Source organism: Plectropomus leopardus, chromosome 17 (genome assembly GCF_026936395.1).
Source record: "Plectropomus leopardus strain MGB_pleo_1.0 chromosome 17, ASM2693639v1, whole genome shotgun sequence".
In the NCBI taxonomy this organism is placed as follows: domain Eukaryota; kingdom Metazoa; phylum Chordata; class Actinopteri; order Perciformes; family Serranidae; genus Plectropomus; species Plectropomus leopardus.
Genome location: NC_142192.1, coordinates 31843342 through 31866243, shown reverse-complemented (window position 1 = coordinate 31866243; position 22902 = coordinate 31843342). Strand labels below are relative to the sequence as shown.

General features: G+C 35.1%; 2 protein-coding genes across 2 annotated transcripts; both read left to right on the top strand.

Annotated features, from left to right (window-relative positions):
- Positions 1-271: 271 nt before the first annotated feature.
- Positions 272-12935, top strand: LOC121958105 (uncharacterized). Its single transcript, XM_088090761.1, has 13 exons — positions 272-1828; positions 2853-3793; positions 4020-4298; positions 4622-4852; positions 5502-5624; positions 6151-6216; positions 6422-6517; positions 7425-7459; positions 8898-9114; positions 9979-10260; positions 10782-10847; positions 10977-11072; positions 11904-12935. Exons 2-13 carry the CDS (start codon positions 3733-3735, stop codon positions 11942-11944), a joined length of 1593 nt encoding a protein of 530 aa, XP_087946887.1. The 5' UTR covers positions 272-1828; positions 2853-3732; the 3' UTR covers positions 11945-12935.
- A 3912-nt stretch (positions 12936-16847) lies between these two features.
- Positions 16848-21593, top strand: LOC148186723 (uncharacterized). Its single transcript, XM_088090796.1, has 5 exons — positions 16848-16919; positions 18014-18139; positions 18311-18844; positions 20006-20101; positions 21119-21593. The coding sequence occupies exons 1-5, from the start codon at positions 16859-16861 to the stop codon at positions 21184-21186; spliced, it is 885 nt and encodes a 294-aa protein (XP_087946922.1). The 5' UTR covers positions 16848-16858; the 3' UTR covers positions 21187-21593.
- Positions 21594-22902: the final 1309 nt, after the last annotated feature.

Genomic DNA, 22902 nt, shown 5'->3' with positions numbered 1-22902 from the left:
ATTCTACTCTGCACTGTGAGGTCTTGAAGCTTGTCAGTTAAAACACCAATTAACAAAATCAAATTCAATGTGCATTCGACAGTTAAATGCGAAGGTACATATTTATGGAAATTCTGTGTCTTTTGCAGCAATAATAAACAGAATAACTACGGAAGATGGCCATGTTTTTCTGAATTGTCCTGATTCTGTGACGGGTAAAGTGACGTGGAGCAGAGAGAGTCGTGGAAACAGAATTGACGTTATGACAACTGATGGTCACGAAGACATAAAACACATTCACGACCCAAACAAAAGATTCAGATCGTTTGGAAAAAAGATACTCGGCATTTTGAGAGCTACCATCTCAGATGCTGGATTATACTTCTGTAACAGTGAACCAGCCATGGAGCTGACGGTGATCCCTTCAGGTAAAATAAAACTTCAAAGGAATACTCAACCCTCCCAAACGATATTTTTTATATCACAAACCTCACCTATCTTATGTGAAATTTATTAAGAAAACCTAATTTTTCTTGCATACCTCCCCAATGAAACAAGAATCGAAAGAAAGAGAAATTCTTGATGAACTCGCAGGTCAGTGAAGCTCGTAGGGGTCCACGTTCAAAAACAGCAAAACAAACAATACAGATATCACTCATCCAGTTGTACGCTCAGTGCTTCATAAACACACAGCCCTTTCTGATAGGGAACTTCAAAGCCACCAAGACCAAAGACTCCACTGACAAAAAAGTAATTTTACCTGGCTGAACACTTGCTGAGCTGCTACTAGGGTGGCTCTCTTTTAACTTGGTAGATCACCTAGATGGTAACTTTTGTTGCAAACTTAACTTGGACCGAAGCAGGTTATGTTCCAGGTTTTGGTTTAAAATGAACCAAAATCTTGTTTGCAGTCACATCCCTAAGATGCACAAAAGTCATATGGGGGGCTGGAATTTACGAGCACCGGTTGGAAATCGAGGAAAGTGAATATGCTAAAGCTTCACGTGGACCTGAACACAGCAGATATCATTAGAACATTTCTAAACACATTGGATGCGATCCCTACCCTTAAAAAAAAGCGATTTTTCCTTTGGGTTGGTAGATTTGCCTGGTGTGGAGGTGATCTATATCATAAATGATTCTGCAACACGTTGAACCAAATGAAGGTGTACAAGAGTCTTTGTGTCAACAACATCGGATCAACAGTAACATTGAATTATTATTTTTTTTCAAGCTTTTTTTCTTTTTCCTCTGGACAAATCCCCCAGAAACTTTCCCCTGGCTTTCTGAAAAATATTATTCTAAATGGACACCTTTTTTTGCAGTTTGTGGGACATTTCCTGGCAAATCGCTCATCACCTTTTCCCCCTATGTTTTTTTTTAAGAATTCAAACTGATTTTCTCAAGTTCAAAGGTTTATATACCTATGAAAGGCATCTAAATGAAGCACAAGAATAGTGACGTCAATCCAGGTTTTAAAAGGGTTTAAGACAAACAAGAAAACCGGAAACTCTAAAAGGTAAGAACAAACTCAAAGAACTTAAAATTAATTACAAAGAGAAATATAAATGCACACAAAAGACGAAGAAAAGAACACTGAAAGCCTGAAATGCAACTTTGAGTGATGTTCAGTAATCCATACAAACCAAGGGTACGTGTTAAATATTGTCTCTACATTATATGCAGATGAGACTGTATTTCTAATTGTTGTTGCTGTTTTTAAATTAGCAATTATTAACTGCATTTTCTACCTTGTAATATATATTTCAACTGTTCCACACAGGAAGCAACAAGATACAAACAACAGCAGCAGCAGCAACTGAACCATCAACAGCTGTGACAGAAACAGGTACAGACAAAAACAGACTTAAAAATATAAATCTAATGAAAAAGATTAAACTGATCTAAATGTTGAATGTTTGCAGAATTTCCAGATTTGACAACAAATCACTTCAATGATGTAAATATAACTGAAAGTATAAATGCACATTAACATAGCACTGACTGAAGGTCTGATCCTGAATGTTTCTTTCAGCGTCTCTTTATCTGTGGCAGATGTGGGTTCGTACGGTGATCGTAATTCTTTATTTAATCACCATGATCAGCATCACTGTCAACTTCTGGAGGAAAGGTGAATATTGTCTGACCTGAAAATATTCAGTTGGTCTGCATCGTAAAATACTCTAGTAAATTAAGGTCTGGAAACTGAAAAAGGATTCAATTAACATTTAAAAACTTACTCAATTTAAAATTTGAGTAACACGAGTCACTATAAACAAAACTCAATGTAATATCAGAAATGCCTCGGAATATCAAAAGTCAGTTGTAGACATTTAAATTTCATGTTGTTGTAGCGCCACAGAGAGGTCAAATGCCAAATTTATCAGCAGGGATCAAAGTCAATATGTGCATTTGTCTTCTAAATTTAACGTCACTTCTGCAATGCATTCAAGGATTATGGCAGTTTATATTAAATAGACCACACTTACAAAAGTGTAAAGCAGAAACAGTCATATAGAAACTTTTTTAAGGGTCACTGAATATGTTCTTAATTTGACAATAAATAACTTGTAACCATATAATGACTTTAGTGAAGATTTATTTGAAAATATTGGATTAAAAGACAAAAAATGTCAAAAAAATATAACAAAAACTCTAACTCTACACTTCCACTTTAAATGCTCTCTGACGGCCACATGGCGGCACTGTTGGATCTGCAGCTAAAACTGATCACTTGTTGTCAAAACTTTCAGCAGATGTCATTCAAACCGAAATAACAAACAATAAGAAATAGTTGGAGGTCATGTCTAACCATTAGCATGTTCCTGATAATAATAATGTTCCTATCCATGTTTATCTTCTCTGGTCTGCAGCTCGACGAATAGCAGCGACACACAGCAGAAACAGAAAATGATCTGTGATCCTTCGTCATGCAGGAACAAGAGCGATAAAAACTCAACTGTCATCAGCATACGTCATCATTCGATCCAAAAGGAAACAGTCATTCTGCCTGCTGAGACGCCTACTACTGTTACTACTTCTGTGTATCAGAGTTTATTTCAGCAAACTATCAAATTTCAACAAAATATCAAACCAATCAGCACACTCTTAGAACAAGATAGTGAATTTATATTTATATATTTGTTTTTTTGATTGTTTGTTTTATACTGAAATGCTTGTTTTCAGCTTCCTGGTGTGTGTCATAGAAACTAGTTTCCTCGGTGTGTTTCTCTCCTGACGTACTGCCTGTCACCAGCATTTGTTGCGTTGCTTCTGGGTTGTGAGCAGCTTGTCGTCTTCCAATTAAAACACGTCAGTAAATACCCCAGTGTGATTTTTGAAGCTTTTATGCATCTTTATAAACGGGGTTGCTGACAAGTGGCTTAATGTGATAAAACTATTTAAAAGAGCGCTGAAATATTGTTGATGTCACCAGGATCTGCATGTTCAGGATGGTGCAAAAAATAACCATTACATACAAAAATGCCTACACTACTCCTCCAAAAATTAATCTGATCACAAAAGGTGTTGTTGGTAAAAAACAATGAAAAAAAAAATGCATGCACTGAACTTAAATGTTCACATAAAAAAACCTTCAGTGCTCATCGACCAAACAAAGACACTGATGGGTGTTGCAGATGTGTTTTCACTTGAGGCACAACATGTCTAACCACACAGTTCCTGTTCTCATCAGAAATAAATGCAGCGGTCAGACGTTATTCTGTTCATTTAATCATTTCAGTGTGTTTGAGGATGAGGGTAAATATCTTTAGCTGCCTGGTGGCCTTTATTCTGGGCTGCAATGTCACTGCAGGTGAGAGCTTTTTGTATTCATCCATAACATCTCACCTATTATTGGTTATTTATTACACTATTAACAATGTTAATAATAAGAATTCATAAAGTACAGGCAGCGTGCTCTGTGAGGTATCAGAGCTTGTGTCAGTGGTGTCTGATAGAGTTGACTTAAACACCAACTGGATCATGTGACACTTAAATGTAATCTTTCCTATTTACTGAAAATTATGTTTCTTTTGCAGAAATACTCCATGAAATAGTCAAAGAAAGGACCACAGTCTCTCTACCGTGTCCTCACTCTGTGAGCGGAGACGTGACGTGGAGCAGAGAGACTGATGGAAACAAGTTTGACATATTGACAGTTGTTGGCGACAGGGAGATAAAACACATTTCTGATCCGGGCAAACGATACAGTTCGGTGGCAGATAAGTCTCTAGCCATTAGAGGAGTTACCACCTCAGACTCTGGAAGATATTTCTGTAACAATGAAGCAGCTGTGGAGCTGACGGTGATCCCATCAGGTAACATCACACTCAGAGTTTTTGTTCTGATAGAGTTTCTCTTTTGTTTTCTTTCTTTCTTTTTTTTTTAAAAACCAAATCTCAATTGTAAGCTTGTGCTGTAAGAGTAAATATCATGCCGATGAAATAGCATATATTTATGAAGTAACATTAAATCCTGCTTCTGTATTTGGACATTTCTCTCAGCTCACCCCTGATATTCAGCACAGTTTAAAGTTAAGTTTGAATATTTCAATAATCACTTGAGAGAAAATGTAGAACATGTGGGACACCACTGAGGATATAAATAACAAATTCATCAAGTATATCTTTCTTCTGTACAGGGACAATCAGACGTGATGCTACAGAGGGGACCAGGGTCACTTTAACATGCCCTCATGATTTTGGAGGATCAGGTCCAACATGGAGCAGAGGCTCTGGTGACATACAACAACAAAAAAGTTTTTATGTTTCACCTGTTGACAACACTCTGATTATAACAGCTGTGGAGCTTGGACACTCTGGACTTTACTACTGTGGTGGAAAACCTGCCGTGTATCTGAACGTGATCAAAGGTGAGAGACAGCAGACATTTTCATTGGTGAAATAAGAAAACAGCATTTTTTCAAAAAAGACGATAAACGTATAAATACATACATGTACAGAGCAGTGAGCAGGTTTAATACTGACCTAAAATTAATCTTAAGAGACTGAATCTTCAGAAAAGGAAGTGAGGTACACACCCTGGTCTGTGATCAAGTGGTTTACTTCGTGAGAACTATGTTGATCGACTCACCACAAAAACCCAACGTAACATTCTTCTATTTTCAGACATGCTGAATTTTTTCGCAACTGTCAGTTTTTTTTCTGTGATAAATATTTTATCTGTTCCACACTGAACAGACACCACCAAGGCTATAAATTCAATAGCATTTGTGACAAATAGAAATGTGACCAGTGATTTTTACATTTCTGTTTTTGTGCATAGAAAGCGACCAAAATAATGTGTTGGTCAGTGAGCTTTAGAGGTGCTGCAGGTGCATTTTGTAACTCTCAGACAGAGCCAGGCTAACTCTTTCCACCTGTTTCCAGTCTTTATGCTAAGCTAAGCTAACAGGCTGGTGGCCACAGCATTTTCGAAATACTTTTAAATGAGTGAACATGACTTTCTGTGGTAAAGTACACTTTTGTGCCTTGTATTATGTCCTTTTTCTCACTTTAAAGATGTCAGTGCATCACCCACAGCAATAACATCTGCAGCTAAACCTACAACAAGACAACCTGCAGGAGCAACAACTGCACCATCAGTACCCCCGAAAACTACAGCTATGACACCGACAAAGAACGGTAAGAGAGGATGAAAGAAAAAGGAAAAGAAGAGTGAGATAAAGCAGATGTAAATGTTGACTTGTTAAAATGACATTTTAAATGCAAACACAAGATTAAAGGTATCCCAACTTAAGAATGCTAAAGAAAGAAAGAGAAATACAAAGGCACACGAAGGGAAAACAACAGTACATTAAAAGCCTAAAATGCAACGTGGAGATATGAACATCTCAGAGAGGACAACAGGCTCCCGGCTGCAGAAATGTCAAAGGTCCCATTTCCACCAGTGTGTTGGTCAGTGTATCGCTGTGTGTGTGTGTGTGTGTGTGTGTGTGTGTGTGTGTGTGTGTGTGTAAGTAACCGTCCCCCCTGTTCAGTTCTCTATCCATACCTGGAGAATACATTTAAAGTTGTCTTGAGAGTACACATGTTCAAGTCGAGTAAAACTGAGTAAACAGCATGCGCATAAATGAAATGTATTTTTTAACCTCCTGATTGTAAACTGCATCGTCTACATTGTAATATTTATTCCAACTATTCAACACAGAAGTCAACAAGATGCAAACAACAGCAGCAGCAACAACCGAACCACCAAGAGCTGTGACAGAAACAGGTACAGACAAAAACGACTTAGAAATATTAAACTAATGAAAAAGATTAAACTGACATGAATGTTGAATGTTTGCAGAATTTCCACCTGCAGGTTTATCAGATTTGACAACAAATCACCTCCATTATGTAAATATATCTGAAAGTATAAATGCACGTTAACATAAAACTGACTGAAGGGCTGATTCTGAATGTTTTCTGTCTTGCAGCGTCTCCTTATCTGTGGCAGATGTGGGTTCGTACGGCGATCATAATTCTCTATTTAATCACCATGATCAGCATCACTGTCACCTACTGGAGGAAAGGTGAATATCGTTCAACCTAAAACTATCTGAAGGTGTTCAGCTGGGCTGCATTATAATACACTTATGAAGTCAGATTCAAAAACTGATTTCAAATTTGTGGGAAAATGTAAACATCTACAAAGTGTTTGTACCTCTGCAAAATTTCAACTGAATCTGACCAATGAAAAGTGGGTTATGAACATTTAAATTAATCATGTTTCTGCAGCACCACCTAGAGGTCAAATGTCATCAACTCTATGAAGACTGATCAAATTAAATATGCACGTCATCTATATTCAGTTGTAATTGCACAATACATTCATGCATTGTGTTATATCAAGTAGGCCACACTTAAAAAATATATATAGAAACTGGTCAAAAACAATAAATAAGAGTCACCAAATATGTTTTACATGTGATGACAAATAATTTAAAAGTATGTATGGTTGAAATAAAAATAGTAGATTTAAAAATATTCTGCTAAATAAAAAGACAAAGTTGGAAAACAGGTATAATAATAACTATAAACATAAACACTAACACTGACACTGATAAATACAAACATTTTTCATCAAGATTTTTGGTGAATATTTATTTAGAAAAAACTAAACAAATAAAGTAGGGTTAAAGTGTCCTGTGCACATTTACATCGCTTGTACAAAGTTAGTTTTATTTGTGGGAATCAAATGTAACGTGACTGAATGGCCACACTGTGGCGCTGTTGCTATTTGAATCTGCACCAAAAACAAATCACTTTCTCTTTGTCCAACATTTCTGAAAAAGCAGTTTTGGGGAGTTTTGGCTAACAAACAGACAAAAACAGAAGTCATGTCTAACCATAAACATGCTGTTTTAAATGATGACATTGATAAATATATAAATATTTTTTAAAATCTTTTTTCTTCATGTTTATTTTTCTCTTCTGTAGCTCGACAAATATCAGCGACACACAGCAGAAACAGAAGATGATCTCTGATCCTCGTCTCACAGAAACAAAAGCGGTAAAACCTCAGCTGTCAACAGCATATTTCTTTAGGATATTCTGAATCAGGCATTTTCCTTTGAAACATTTCCTCTCTCTTGTGTTTCCTCTCAGGTGTCTGAGTCACAGAGGTGGACATCCTGCGCAGTCTTTTTTTGACTCAATTAACCCTTTAAATTGCACAAATTGAAACCGTAAATATAAAATATGCCTAATGGACACATACCAATTTAGAAAAAAGTCCCATTTTTTTGCAAAAAAAGAAAACATCACCAATACCACCTCATGCAAACATGAGGTATTTCAGGCAATTTACAAAGGCCATATTTTACAAAACTGCAATGGAAACACTTTTATAGCTTTATACAGGCAGGCAGGCAGGATAGCTGGCTTTTATAGGTGACGTAATGTACAACAAAGAGTCATATGACACTCTCAGAAACATGGTGCAGTCTGTGTGGATGGAAGAAGTGACCGAGATCTTCTTAAGTTTTATACGAGACAGAGAAATTATGGCGATGTTAGATTTTAAGCTGCAACGAAATGCCAGTATTTATCAAAACCTCCAAGCAGACATTTGGGAGAGGGGGAACTCCTAAACAGAGATGCTAAGATGCTTTTATTCAGCTGGTTTGAGTACTTTCAGTAATTATGTTTCTCTCTCCGTGGTTTCTCACCTCTTAAACCAAATGATTTCTGCATCCTTCTCTATTTCTTTTCTTGTGAACTTGTGTATAAAAATAAACTGAGTTTATCTCTGCTTTGTTTTCTGTTTATTATCAACAGACAGCAGCCACCTGTCACTCAAAGCTGCCATTCCTTTAATTTTGTGTAACTTTAACCCTTTGAAACCTGAGCAAATTGGATCCTTAAAAAACAAAGCATGAGAATAAGGCAGTGAGCAATTAAACATGAAATTCACCAAATATTTAAAGGAAATTAGTTAAATGTACAAAAAATGCCTGAAAATAAGGTTTTAAAAAAAGTTTAAAAAATGGATAAATTAGAAAATGAAAAATTATGTAACATTATTTTAGGATATATAATTATGATAATTATAAATATAGTTTTCCCCTAGATCTTTTCTTTTTTCCCTAGAAATGTTTCCTTCGCTTTTCTAAAATCATTTTTTGAATTTACCAATTTCTTGCAGTTTCTGGTACATCTCCTACCAGGTTGGTTATTGCTGTTTTTTCCTTTTTCTTTTTGTTTTTTTAAAGAAATCGTCCCATATTTAAACCTAATCCAGACAGCAGAAAAGAAAATATTTGCATCTATGGACAATAACACTGCATTTTACGCCGAGGACTGACCAGTTTAAGTGTTAGCAGAAAAAACACAATACTTGTTTGTTACTTGTTACTTCTCAGTAGCAACACAGATCTCTTAAGAACTCACATACTCGACCTAAAAGGCTGAAAAGAACTTTTGTGGTCTTTGAAGACACAAAAAGACGCTGATGTGTGCATTTTGTTTTTGAGACAAAGACGTCTGTACCCACACAGTTCCTGTTGTCAACCCAGATACGAGACGAGGTCGCTCATTATTCTGTGTCCTGAGTCTTTTGGTTTGAAGATGAAGGTGAATATCTTCAGCCGTCTGTTGGCCTTTATTCTGGGCTGTAATGTCACTGCAGGTAAGAACTTTACATATTAATCACTTACTCTTCACCTGTTAACCCTTTGAAACCCGGATCGACATCAGTTTTCTTCTACTGTGTTTAGATGCCTTTCACAAGCTATTTCAACCTTTGACAGCTGAGCTAATCAGTTTGATTTCTTAAAAAAAAAACAGGAAAAAAGGCACATAAAAAAAATGTCACATAAACGCCAAGAAATAAGTAAAAGGTAACAAGAAAATTACCTTCAAGGGATTTTTTTTTAAAAGATGGGAGAATTATTGGAAAATTACCCCAGAAAATGTCTGGAAAACTATATTTATTATTATATTCTATATTACAATTTTATATATAAAATTATGTTACAGAAAACATATTATAAACTATATAAAAGATACCTATATATGTCTTTATATTTTAAACATTTTTTTTTGTTTTTTTGTTCTTATTTTCAGATAATTTTCTTGTAACTTTTAAGTTTTGGTTTTCTATGTGTCTAAGTTTGTTGTGCACAGTTAACCCTTTGATCCCTGAGCACACTGGTGTGATTTCTTACAAAAAACATGGAAAAAAATGGAAAACTTGTAAAAAAATGTCTGGACTAATTTTTGGGCCATTTTTTGTTAAACTGTTTGTTGAAAGTTAAAATACAGAGATTTTATCTTGCATAAGTTATCAATATATCTGACTTACGTCCTGACACCAAACTGTATTTGATGCATCAATGATGTTAATAAAAATCAGTCATAAAGTACATTTAATCTGCTCTGTATTGTGAGGTCTTGAAGCTTGTGTCAGTTGAAACACCAATTAACAAAATCAAATTCAATTTGCAATTAAATGTTAATGCTTAATATTTATTGAAAATTCTGTTTTTTGCAGCAATTATCTATAGAACAGCTAATGAGGATGACTTCACCTTCCTATATTGTCCTGATTCTGTGGAGGGTAAAGTGACGTGGAGCCGAGAGAGTCATGGAAACAAAGTTGACATTATTACAGCTGATGGTCACGGGAATATAAAACACATTCCAGACCCCGAAAAACGATACAAATCGTTTGGAAAAAAGTTTTTTGGCATTACAAAAGTTACTATCTCAGACGCTGGATTATACTTCTGTAATAATGAACCAGCCGTGGAGCTGATAGTGATCCCATCATCAGGTAAAATTAAACTTCAATTACCCCCAAAATGATAACTGGTAAATCAATTAATCAATGCGTGTTATATTTAATTTTTGAGGAAAATTTGTCTCCATGATGAACAAAGAATCCAAAAGTGGAGAAAATTTTTGGATAACTGAAATCTGCATTTAACAACAGCAAAAAAAAAAAAAAAAAGAAGTAGAAATGCACACAAAGGATGAAAAGAGTACACCAACAGCCTGAAAAACAACTTAGAATTATGCTCAGTAAATAATAATAATATTAACTTTATTCATATAGTACTTTTAAACACAAAGTTTACAATGTGCTTTGACAAACAAGGCAAAGCAGAAGCAAGTTTAATACTGTCACATCATATGCAGATGACACTGTATTTTCAATAGTTGCATTTTATTTATTTGTCTGTATAATGACATTTTATGTTTTGCCCTATAAAAGTGATGTAAATGTTAAAATTGTTAAACTAATTTAAGTGTGAATTTATACCTTGTAATATATATTTCAACTCTTCCACACAGGAAGCAACAAAACGCAAACAACAGCAGCAGCAACAACTGAACCATCAACAGCTGTGACAGAAACAGGTACAGACACTACAGACTACTATGAAGAGAAGTAAAAAAAGACTTGATAAAACTGATCTAAATGTTTAATGTTTGCAGAATTTTCACCTGCAGGTTCATCAGATTCATTCATTCATTTCTGTCTTGCAGCGTCTCTTTATCTGTGGCAGATGTGTGTTCGTACGGTGATCGGAATAATCTATTTAATCACCATGACCAGCATCACCTTCACCTACTGGAGGAAAGGTTAATATAATCTGACCTAAAACAATCTGAAAATGTTTAGCTGTCCTGCATCACAATACACTCTCAAGAAGTCATGTTTAGAAACAAGGGAAAAAAATGTCATTTGCAAAATCATTAAAAATGAAAATCATAAATTCAGATAATGTAAACAAGGAAGCACTTGCAGTGTTTATACCTAAAAATTCCAATGGAATCTGACTAATGTGAAGTTAGTTATGGAAATTTTAGATGTCTTCTCACCAAATATAATCAAATTAATTAGCACAAATCAAAGTTGAAGTGTGCATATGTCATCGAAATTTAGTTGCATAAATTTAATAAAAAGTGTATGGTCATAATAAAACGTTTTTGGGTGTTATTTATTATGTTGACCATTAGATCATCAATAATATAAGGTTATGTACAAACTAGATTTATTTGAAAAAAAAGGGTTAAAAGAAGGAAAAAGTTGAAGTTGAAAAAGTGGTGCACTTGTATGTGGTTAAATAGACTTTGGCTTATTTACCTGTGTCTATTAAATGTATCGCTACTAAACTCTACAGTTCAAGGAGTACAACCCCACTGTAAAATGTTTCACTAACAACCACATGGTGACACTATTGCTATTTTTGGCTCTGCAGCAAAAACTGATCTGTTCTTATTGTCAACTTTCTACCAGATTTCCCCGAAATTAAAAAAATGAGAAATATTCTGCTGACAAACAGATTATGTTGGAAGTCAGATAAAACTATCCCCGTGTTCCACGTAATAACCAAAACGTGCTGACTGGAATGTTAAAATTGAAAAGTTGTGTTAAAATCATTCATTTATGTTATCTTCTCTGTTTTGCAGCTCAGCAAATAGCAACGACTCACATCAGAAACAGAAAATGAACTCAGATACTCCATCACACCAAAACAAGAGCAACGAAAACTCAGCTGTCATCAGCGTACAGCCTCATCCAGTCCAGGAAACTGCTGTTACTACTTCTACCACTGATGCAACCGGAGAAGTGGACGACTGAGTTATTATTTGTTGGCAGACGTGACTCACAAACATGACTTACATGTTAACAACACCTGTGCCCAGTTCTTAAAAATATCTCTGTTGGTTTCTTTAAAGAGATGATTAGTCACAAATTTGATGATGTTAGAGTCTGCGACACTTTTATGTCTCATTGTCTTAATCCTGCTAATAATTATCATTATTTATTATTATTATTATTATTATTATTATTATTATTATTATTATTATTATTATCATTATTTATTATTATTATTATTATTATTATTATTATTATTATTATTATTATTATTATTATTATTATTATTATCATTATCATTATTATTATTATTATTAATCATCATCATCATCATCATCATCATTATTATTATTATTATTATTATTATTATATCATTATTAAAGTTATGTGTTTACTGGCTTTATTTTGTCGTCATACTATTCTAACATTTTTTTTTCAACATTTCTGCTGTGATTGTCGTAATTAATTCTAGCTTAACTCTTGTCTGGCCTTTGTTCAGCATTATATATCATATCATACTATACCATTTTGAATTTTTAATATACATTTTCTTTTAATTTATCTTTTCATTTATCTCATAACCTATTTTGTTTTACTGTGTCTTAAACCTGCTTATTATTATCATTATTATTAATGTTCGGTGTATTTTGCCTTTATTTTGTTATTATATTATTCTAACATGTTTCTGCCGCTAATATTATGTTTTATTTTACCTTAACTCTTGTCTGGCCTGTTCTGTCACCTCCAGGGTTAATTGCCTCTGCTTTGCTTTGCTTGTCAAAGCACTTTTAAAAATGTGCTTTCAAGGTGCTATATAAATAAAATGTATATTATTATTATTATTATTATTGGTATTATATATATATATATGTGTGTGTGTATGTATGTATGTATGTGTATATATATATATAAGTGATTGAGTCACAGTTCCTGAAATCCTGTTGAAAACTGATGAAGGCACAACAGTCAATCAGTTTATTATCCAGTGCCTAAATGTTGGGCATCGAGTGTTTTTCTGGTAATTTTGGTTTAAATGAGTTATTTGATGCCATAAAAAAACAGGGTTTGACTTCATGATTGACAGCTATGCAATTTGATGGAGTCTGGCTCTATATGACGTCACCAGCACAAGAGGGTAGTGGGTGTATTTTGGCTTCCTCTCTGTTCACTCGCAGTAGAGAGAGCAGTTTTTGATGACCATAAAAAGAAATTTTGACATTGTGGTTTCATGTTCACGAAATTCATAAATACACCCACACTTCTGTTTCAGAGCTGGGACAGATGCTGTGGTCACAGTATTGATTCATATCAGTGTGTAAAAGGATGAACATGAACATCTTTTGCTGCTTGTTGGCCTTTGCTCTTGGCTACAATGCAGGTAATGTAATATTTTATTCATTATTTATTTATTTAAAAATGATCAATTATTATTATTTATTATTATTATTATCATTTGATGCTCAAACCAAGTGAAGTAGTATAAAGAGTGCAGAGGACTGCATAGAGGAGATGGATTTTCACTCAGAAGACCACTGTGTCCTGTATAAAACCGAAACTTAATTTGAAAGTGTTACATAACTTATGTCGATCCATCATGGACTTATGTTAACAACATTGCGTATTTATGTCACTGACATACTTACTTTACCCGAAACTTGATGTTTGAAACTTGATTTTGTGCAACTGCACAAAAAAACTGCTAAACACCTCTGCAGTAGTCTGCCCGAGCAGCACCGTTAACACCTTCTGTTTTTGCAAGCCTCCATTTCTGCTGCTTTTTTCTGTTCTGCAGTTATTATTATTATCATTATAATCCTTATTATTATTATTATTATTATTAGTAGTATTATTATTATTATTATTATTATTATTGTTGTTGTTGTTATTATTATTAAATAGCATTGAACCTATTCTCCAGCCTGTCCATAATTTCAAATGTGGCACACCGAAAAACAACACATACACAGAAATGCATACTTGTCTGCACCAGAACCCTGTACACAGTTCTGCTCCATTTGCAATGGGAAAGCAGTCTGCAGCCTATTTTTAGCTGGTTTACCTGTGCCAAAGAACTATGTATATGCGCTTATTATGGTGGGAAAGGGTATAAGTAGTTTTATTGCCAAATAAAGTGTATTTTTTCACAAACTTGGCATGGTTGCGAGTCATTTGCAGTCTGTTCGACCCACTTTTGGACCATGACCCACCAGTTGGGGACCACCACCTTATGTTATGTTGTTGTCCGGTGGCATATTATACTGCCGCAAAAGGATGGCTTTTATCGTCAGTGTCTGATGTGGAAATCACTGACCAAATGTCGGTATTTGATGACTCCAGAATGAGAATAAGTTGTTTTAAATTGACAGTTAAATATAGTAAATCACATGGTAAACAAGACTTCCTCACAGTATTACAGATGTCCTCCTCTGTGATTTAAATGAAAAACTGTGCTTCTTTTACAGAAATAATCCATAAAGTAATAAAGGAGAAGGACTCCATCACTCTGCCCTGTCCTCGGTCTGTGGCGGGTAAAGTGACGTGGAGCAGAGAGAGTTGCGGACACAGAGTCGACATACTGACAGTTGATGGTGAAAGAGACATAAGACTCATCCACGACCCGTACAAACGCTTCGGATCGTTGGCAGATAAATCCTTGCACATTGTTAGAGCTAACGTCTCAGACACTGCAAAATACTTCTGCAATAATGAACCAGCTGCAAGACTGACCGTGATGTCATCAGGTAACTGCTGTCTTTGTCCGGAGGCACTTTATATCACAGTGCATCATTAACATTATCCAGTCAGTGTTTTCTGTGATCATATTAGCCTTTTGCCTCATACTTAGGATTTTTTTAGCTGGATGTTTTGGCACATTTTGAACCAAAACGTTACAATCCAAAGTCGTCACATATTGCCGCTTTGTTAGTGGACTTTCATGTCTGCATGTTACATTCTAGGTATCTTTCAGTGTCTGTTGTTGATGTGTCGGGATGCCGCTACCAATGCAGGGATGTTAACAAAAGCACATGCTGGGATTAGAGAACAAAAACACCAACAAATACTAAGTCTGTCTGCTGCGGCAGGTGGCGTCCAGCCGTCTGCAGGTGTGTAATAAAACCGCGACCGGTTCTGTTCTCAGCTGACGCCGCCTGACTGCGTATCATACAGCCATGAGTGGTGGCCTTTGGCTTTGGGATCTTTTACCGAAATCGCTGTAAAAGCGGCAATTTTTGACGACTACAGAATGAGAACAGACTGAATTAACTCGAGATGATTTTAACCATTATTCTCCTTTCTCTTGATAATGAGCTTGTTTTCCAGCTACTCCTGCATCCCCTCCTCCGTCACCTCCACCATCACCTCCTCCTCCACTGCCTCCATCAATTCCTCCATCACCTCCTCTATCATCCCTTTCATCAATTCCTCCATCATTGCCTCCATCAATTCCTCCATCACCTCCTTCATCACTTACTCCATCTCCTCCAACATCACCTCCTCCAGCTCCTCCTCCAGCTCCTCCTTACCTGTGTCCAGTGCTTCTTCGTCTGCTGGTTGCGTTGCTCTTCTCAGTTGCCATCCTCAGCCTCGCTGTCAGCATCTGGAGAACACCAAAATGAAAAACACCTTGTAGCATTTACTGAAAATGAATGTAATCAAATTAGAGATAAAATGTGCAATAAAAAACTTGTTATTATTATGCTATTATTTATTATTATTGTTTTCTAATACTCTTAATGTTAGCCTACACAAAACACTGACATCTGTAGTACGGATGTTTCAAATCCAATCACAGTAATTATCTTAACAAATAAATCTACTGTGTTTTCGACTGGCCTCAAAAAAATCCAGAGTCCGGTATGTCCGAGACTGAGATGCTGATTCTGAGACGAGACTGAGACCCTCGAAAAGTGGTCTTTAAACAAGACCCAGGCCGATGTCAAGTACCACACAGCAGAGCACACCCTGCTCTGCTGTTTTCAGTCATAAAACTCTGACTAAACACAAAAAGTGGAAGTCGCCCTCTTAGGTTTTCACACTCTTTGAATTTGTTTACGTCACTGTGAGCAAAACCAGTTACTCAGTGAACTGGGTGGATTATTTTTCTCTTGAACAGAGTCAGAGTAGCTGTTTCAGTCTTTATTTTAGGATAAGCTGACATTTCCAAAAACCTCAGAATTAGTGTACAATCACATGATTTCAGTGTTTAAGTGCATTTTTGTGTCCTTCACTCTGTAAGGCACAAACAACAACAACATTAATTATGATGTGATTACTGTCCGTTTTTAATTTTTTTTGTTGTTGCTGTCACGGGTTATCCAGGCAGCTCTCTGTTCACTATGTTTGAGTCTCATTCATAGACGAACGAAACTTTGACTCTCAGCAGGATAAAAAACATAAAACTTTTTCAAACCAACACATTAATTGTTGTTAGCAAAAGATTTAGGAACTCAAATGATCACTCTACAAAAATACTTCAGTGTTTATCAACCACAAAGGTGTGTGTTGAGAAACGTGTCTATAGACAGAAGTAAATCCCACTAGAAACTGAATTTGAATAATTCAGTTTTGAATTTGAATTGCCTAACTTGAATAATTAAAAACTGAATTTGGATGACATAATTTGAATTTGTACCGTTAGTGTTACTGTTATTCATTAGTGACACATTATTCCACTAATACGTGTCAAACCACACCTGTTCTTGTCTGAAATAAAAGCAGATGTCAGACGTTGTTCTGTTCACTGAATCATTCAGTCTGTTTGAAGATGAGGGTGAATATCTTCAGCTGCCTGTTGGCTTTTACTCTGGGCTTTAATGTCACTGCAGGTAAGAACTTTTCATATTAATCACTTACTCTTAACCCTTTAACAAGTAAGCTCAGAAATTAATTTGCATAAAAGAAATTGACAAAAAACTAACACTTGTTAGGCATCAATGGATTTATAATGTTCAATGATGATCAATGTTAACACAATGCATCAAGTTATTTAGAAAAAATAATCTTACTGAAATGCCTTTTTTATATTGCAATTGGTAATTTAATGCAATAGAAATAAAAATGAATACAAAAAAGTCACTTAAAGTCAATAAATAAATGAGACTAATAACAATATCTGAATAAAATGTCTGGTAAAAATAGTCAGTGTAAAACAAGTTTATTGTGCTAAATTAAACCAATCCATCCCTTTGAGTAATGAGTAAATGGCTTTATATATAAAAACAACACATACAACTGTCTTTAAAGGAAATTGGAGATTAATGTAATATTATGATTTAATGCAGCTAAAAAGCTTCGATTTACCGCAATCACACACTATTTCCACAGTGTAATAAGGACACATCGTCAACACATATGTGCCATTTAACAAAAGTTTAACCGTTAGGGGGTCTACAACATGAAATAGGAAAAGTTTGCGTGTCAAATAAATGTCCATAAAAGAAGAGCAGTTATTTTTTCCTAAGCTTTCAGACACTGATTTATTTTTACAACATTGTCATCCAGTGGATATAATCTTTTTTACGCACTTTCATCAGTGAGGGAAATAAGGACCAACAGCCCAAAATGTGTTTTGCTGAGTTTGTAGTACAGCAATTCGATTGCAAAAAAAAGCAAAAGAAAATGTCAACAATGTTGTCACAATGCCGGTTAAGATGTGTTTTATATTGCCTTAAGTTTCTTCTGCTAAACTAGCATTCTTTATAGCTGTTTTTATTGTGAAGCTCAACAAGACTGAATTTAGTTTAATACACTAATAACAATGTTTATAATAATTCATATGGTACAAGCACGCTGTCAGGTCTTTAAACTTGCGTCAGCTGTGAGCGTAGAAATACCAATTCACAAGGCCATATTCAATATGCTATTCAACAGATGAAAAAGGAAATTTGCTTTTCACTGAAAATTCTGGTTATTTTTCCAGGAATCTACCCTTTTATAGTCACTGAAAATTCAGCAGTCCGTCTGCCTTGTTATTCCTCTCTGTTGGAAGAAGTCACGTGGAGCCGAGAGAATAATGGACACAAAGTTGACATCCTCTCAGATCGTGGTAAAAAATTCATAAAACACATCGACGATCCAGGCAGTCGATACAGATTATCTGACAGGCTGCTGGCAACAGCCTTTTCCCAAAACCTCAAAATGAGTGTACGATCTTATGACTTCATGTGTTTTATGTGAATTTTTGTGCCGGTTTTATTTCCTCTGTCTCACTCTGTAGGTTATGAGGAACCACCCACAGCAACATCAACACCGACAACTACACCAGAAACTGCACCTACAACTACACAAACAGCAATATCAACACCTACAACTGCACCAAAAACTGCACCTACAACTACACAAACAGCAATATCAACACCTACAACTGCACCAAAAACTGCACCTACAATGAGACAAACAACAGCAACATCAACACCTACAACTACACCAAAAACTGCACCTACAACGAGACAAACAGCAATATCAACACCTACAACTACACCAAAAACTGCACCTACAATGAGACAAACAACAGCAACATCAACACCTACAACTACACCAATAACTGCACCTACAACGAGACAAACAGCAATATCTACACCTACAACTACACCAATAACTACACCTACAACGACACAAACAGCCGCAACATCAACAGCTGCAGAACCTCCTGTAGCAGCAACAACTGAATCATCAACAGCTCCCGCTGCAAATACAGACACGACTACAACAAAGAACAACGAAAACCCCAGAAAGAAAAAGGACAAGAAGAGTAAGATGAACCAGAGCTAAAGATGAAATTGTACAGCAGTCAGCATTAACTGGTTAATGGTGATGTGGTTAAGGCCCGTTCATAATCATAGACTCTTTATTAAAAAAATGGACGACGCATCAATCATGGCTGAAAATCCCCCTTTTGTTAATAACTCATTAAAACCAAACTTATGAAAACCATCAATTGAACAAACATCAAGGTGAAGAGAATTACATGTTTGAGGTTTTAGTTTGGCCTATGTCCCATTCACTAACATGGAGAGGCGGGCTTTATGAACTATACTGCAGTCAGACACCAGGGGGCGATCAAGACTAAAAAGCTACAATTTGGGGCAGCTGTCATGTTGTCCATCTTTTTATACTGCCTATGTCAATAATGCATTTTTTTTTCATTGCATTGACGGTTAACATTCCTGTATTTAGAGGGTGTACCGGGCTGACTTTTAAAGCTACAGTGATAAACTGATATCATATGAAACTACAGGACCTGAGTCCAGTGGTACTAAGTGGGGCTAAATAATGCTCCAATTTTAGGTTTAATTTTGGTGATGGAAAAACAGCATTGCCATTTCATAAATGAAATACAAGATAATGGAATTAAAAAACGTGATTAAAAAATGTGCTTAATACTAATTAATTATTAAAATTCTGCCAGTAAGTTCAAAAAATGTATAATTGTTTAATTGTTAAACTGATTTAAGGCGAGACACCCCAGGAAAAATAACATATCAAGAAAAGTCATGTGGCTCCAGGTTTCAGAGGGTTAAATACATTCTGGCATCATATTTACCATTAAAAACAATTTTTTTTAAAGATAAATTATAAATTGTGATGTTAAAAATAGCAGTAGTTGTTAGTAATTAGTTCTGAGTAGAAAAATAATACTGCTATAATTAAAATTTAGAGATTTTTGAAGTGTTTATACTTCACTTATACTTATAGTTTTTGCTTATTATACTTACACTCCTCTACATTTAACAGGGAGATATTGTACTTTTTACACCACTACATTTTTTTTCTGCTTTAGTTACTTTAATTTAGATCAATAACACAAAATTTCATGGTGATTTTTAGGGTAGCACATTGATTTTTAGCCACATTAAACTCATTGTGACTGATGAAGCAGGAAGGTCTGACTGTGAATGTTTTTGTTTTCCAGCGTCTCCTCGTCCGTGGCAGATATGTGTTTTTACCGTGATCGGAATTCTCTTTTTAATCGTCATGATCAGCATCACTGTCATCTACTGGAGGAAAGGTGAATATTGTTCATCTAAAACTATCTACATCATAATCTTTAGAAACTGAAAAACTAGTCAATTAGGATTTCTAAATTTGTAATAAACTGTAATAACTGTTCTCATAATATCAGATAATGCAATTTCATAAACAAAAGTTATTCACTTTTACAGTTACTTTTTACTCACTAGTTTATAGCTCAGCAAAATATCAACTTTTCAGACTAATGAAAAAAAGCTAAAAGTGAGTTATGGACATTGAGATGTCCTGTTGTTGTAGCGCCACCTACAGGTCAAATGTCATCACACACATAAGCATATTGAAACTATGTATCATTTTTGAGTGAAAAATGGAAATAAATAATTAAATAAATAAGTGTTTAAAGAGAGAAAATGAAAAACAAAAACCAAAACTGTCTTAACTACAGTTCATTAATTTTAACTCCAATGTAAAACTTCCTATCAGAGACCACGTGGTGGTGCTGTTGCTGCTACAGCAGAAACTGATTACTTGTTCTGTCACAACTTTCTACAGATATTATTGAAACTGAATATTTTTTTCAGATATTCTGCTAAACAAAAACACATAACTGAAAGTCAGGTCTAATAATTACTATAAATTGGCTGTTTTAAAACGTGGCACTGATAAATAAATACTTTTCATCAACAATTTCCGTGAATATTTATTCTGTTAAAGTAGAGAAGGGTAAATGTGGTAGAGAGTCTGTCTGGTGCACATGTATGTGGCTTGTCTTGATTCAGTTTATTTGTCATGACAATAAAATGTTAACTACAAGTAAACTTCACAGTTTAGGAATTGTTTCTAAAATGTAAAATATTCTATGAATGACCACATGATGGCACTGAATGCACCAAAAACAAATAACATTTTCTTTGTCCAACATTTATGAAAAAAAAAAGGATTTTAGATGTTCTGCTAACAACTAAGGTTGCCAGTCATGTCTAATCAATCAAATGGTTGACATAAAATAAATAATAGATAAATGATTTAATTAAAAATCTGTTCTCTTTCGTAGCACAACAAATCGGAGCCGCACCAATAATGCTGACAGATTTTCAACTCGGCCCACAGCTGTTCATATGAGGATCCCACAGAAATTCAGCAGGTCCACATTAAAATGTGTGTTTTTTGACAAAATGCAGTGTTAAACTCTTGTTTGATGTTATATTGTTATAATTATGGTTGTTTCATGTGTGATAAAAATATATTTGAAAATCAAATATGTTATCTCAAATCTAAAATGAATACAGCTTATAAAACCACAGACCAAATTTGTATCGTTATATACAGAATCCTTCTAAAACATACAAATGTCAATTTCAGTGTATACCGAGTGCACCGAAGTCATCTACCCAGTATCACGTCGGCCTAAATCAGAGATGAGATTTTATGTGAAATCTATAAAAAGTTTAGTTTTATTTTCACATACATATGTATAGAAAATACAGAAAAGAAAATTAAAAGCTTAAACTTTCAGCAAGAGAGGTTAGAAGCCAAAACGAAGACAAAAACAAAGATTGCATAACTGATTAAAATTTGAAGAGTGAACAGTTGCTAAAAATGTACATATGACTAAAAGTCAGTATTTAATGTTTTGCAAATTAATCAATGAAGTTCTATGAGTCTTTTTCAATTATTATTATAATATATCATTTTTATTTTCATCGTTTTAAATGAATAGTTCAACATTTTGAGAAATGAACTGTCTTTCTTTTTGAGTTAAGTTTTTTTATGTTTTCCTTTCACACGTTATCTTCCCTCCACTGAACAGTAAAACATTATCACATCATCATCTGCTTTATCTGCAGCCACGTGACCTAAAAAAGCCAAAAAAGGGTTTCCATTGCAGTTTTGTGCTTTCAAATCACCCAAAACCACCCTAATGCGGGCGTAAAAAACTTTTTTGTCATTTGGAGTTTTTTTTAAGAAATTGACGAAAGGCGTATTTTGCAATTTCAGTTTCTGCAATTTGAGGGTAAACTGAAACCATTACTGCATGCCTGCAGGCTTAAATGCATCAAGGACGCAGGAAACAAACGTTGCAACACTGCTGGAACAGACGCCAAAAACAGAAAGTGATATCTGTTCCTCTATCATGCAGAAACAAAAGCTGTCAAAACTCAGCTGTCATCAGCATACGTCATTATTCAGTCAAACAGGTTTTTCACAAAACAGTCATCCTGCTTTCAACACTGACACCACTACACTAACTGGTACTACTACTTCCACTGCTACTGATACACTGATGATATTACAAGCAAGCCTTTTTTGCATATTACATTGCAGCAACAAGGCAATTCAAAGTGCTTCACAGAAAACATCAGAAATATATCTCTAACCTCTCCTGCTCCACCTTTTGGGATTTTTTAGCTCTTTTATTAATTTGATTTGTATTTTTGGTCCACCTTCTCCGCTCTTCCTGTCCTGTCTAATTCATTTCCCACATAACCTCGGACATAACATTAGGGACCGATACACTTAAAGGGGAGGTGGGAGGTGATAGCTGCAGTATTGTTACTCTGATGCAAGCCGTTCTCATTCCAAAGTTGTCAAATAATGCCGTGATTTTTGTGTAAAGCGAGACAATCAGACACATTCTGCACATTTTACAGCAGCGTGGCTTTGAAGTCAAAGTGCAAATAGACTGACCTGCCTGCAGTGCAGACCTGTCTCTCACTGAAACAGTGAGTGTCCTCAGTTCTCAAACACTGACTGTTTTTAAAAGAGAAGGTGACGACTTTGTCCCAATTTGTTGCAGGCTTCAAATTCAGAACGAGTGTATGTTTTAAAAAAACAATA

Bases quoted from the DNA above. Each gene is read 5' to 3' on its own strand.
- LOC121958105 (XM_088090761.1), top strand. From the start codon at position 3,733: ATGAGGGTAAATATCTTTAGCTGCCTGGTGGCCTTTATTCTGGGCTGC. The intron at 4,299-4,621 runs GTAACATCACAC...TCTTCTGTACAG, and splicing joins GCTGACGGTGATCCCATCAG to GGACAATCAGACGTGATGCT. The intron at 10,261-10,781 runs GTAAAATTAAAC...TCTTCCACACAG, and splicing joins GATAGTGATCCCATCATCAG to GAAGCAACAAAACGCAAACA.
- LOC148186723 (XM_088090796.1), top strand. From the start codon at position 16,859: ATGAGGGTGAATATCTTCAGCTGCCTGTTGGCTTTTACTCTGGGCTTT. The intron at 18,845-20,005 runs GTAAGATGAACC...TTTGTTTTCCAG, and splicing joins AAAGAAAAAGGACAAGAAGA to CGTCTCCTCGTCCGTGGCAG. The intron at 20,102-21,118 runs GTGAATATTGTT...TCTCTTTCGTAG, and splicing joins TGTCATCTACTGGAGGAAAG to CACAACAAATCGGAGCCGCA.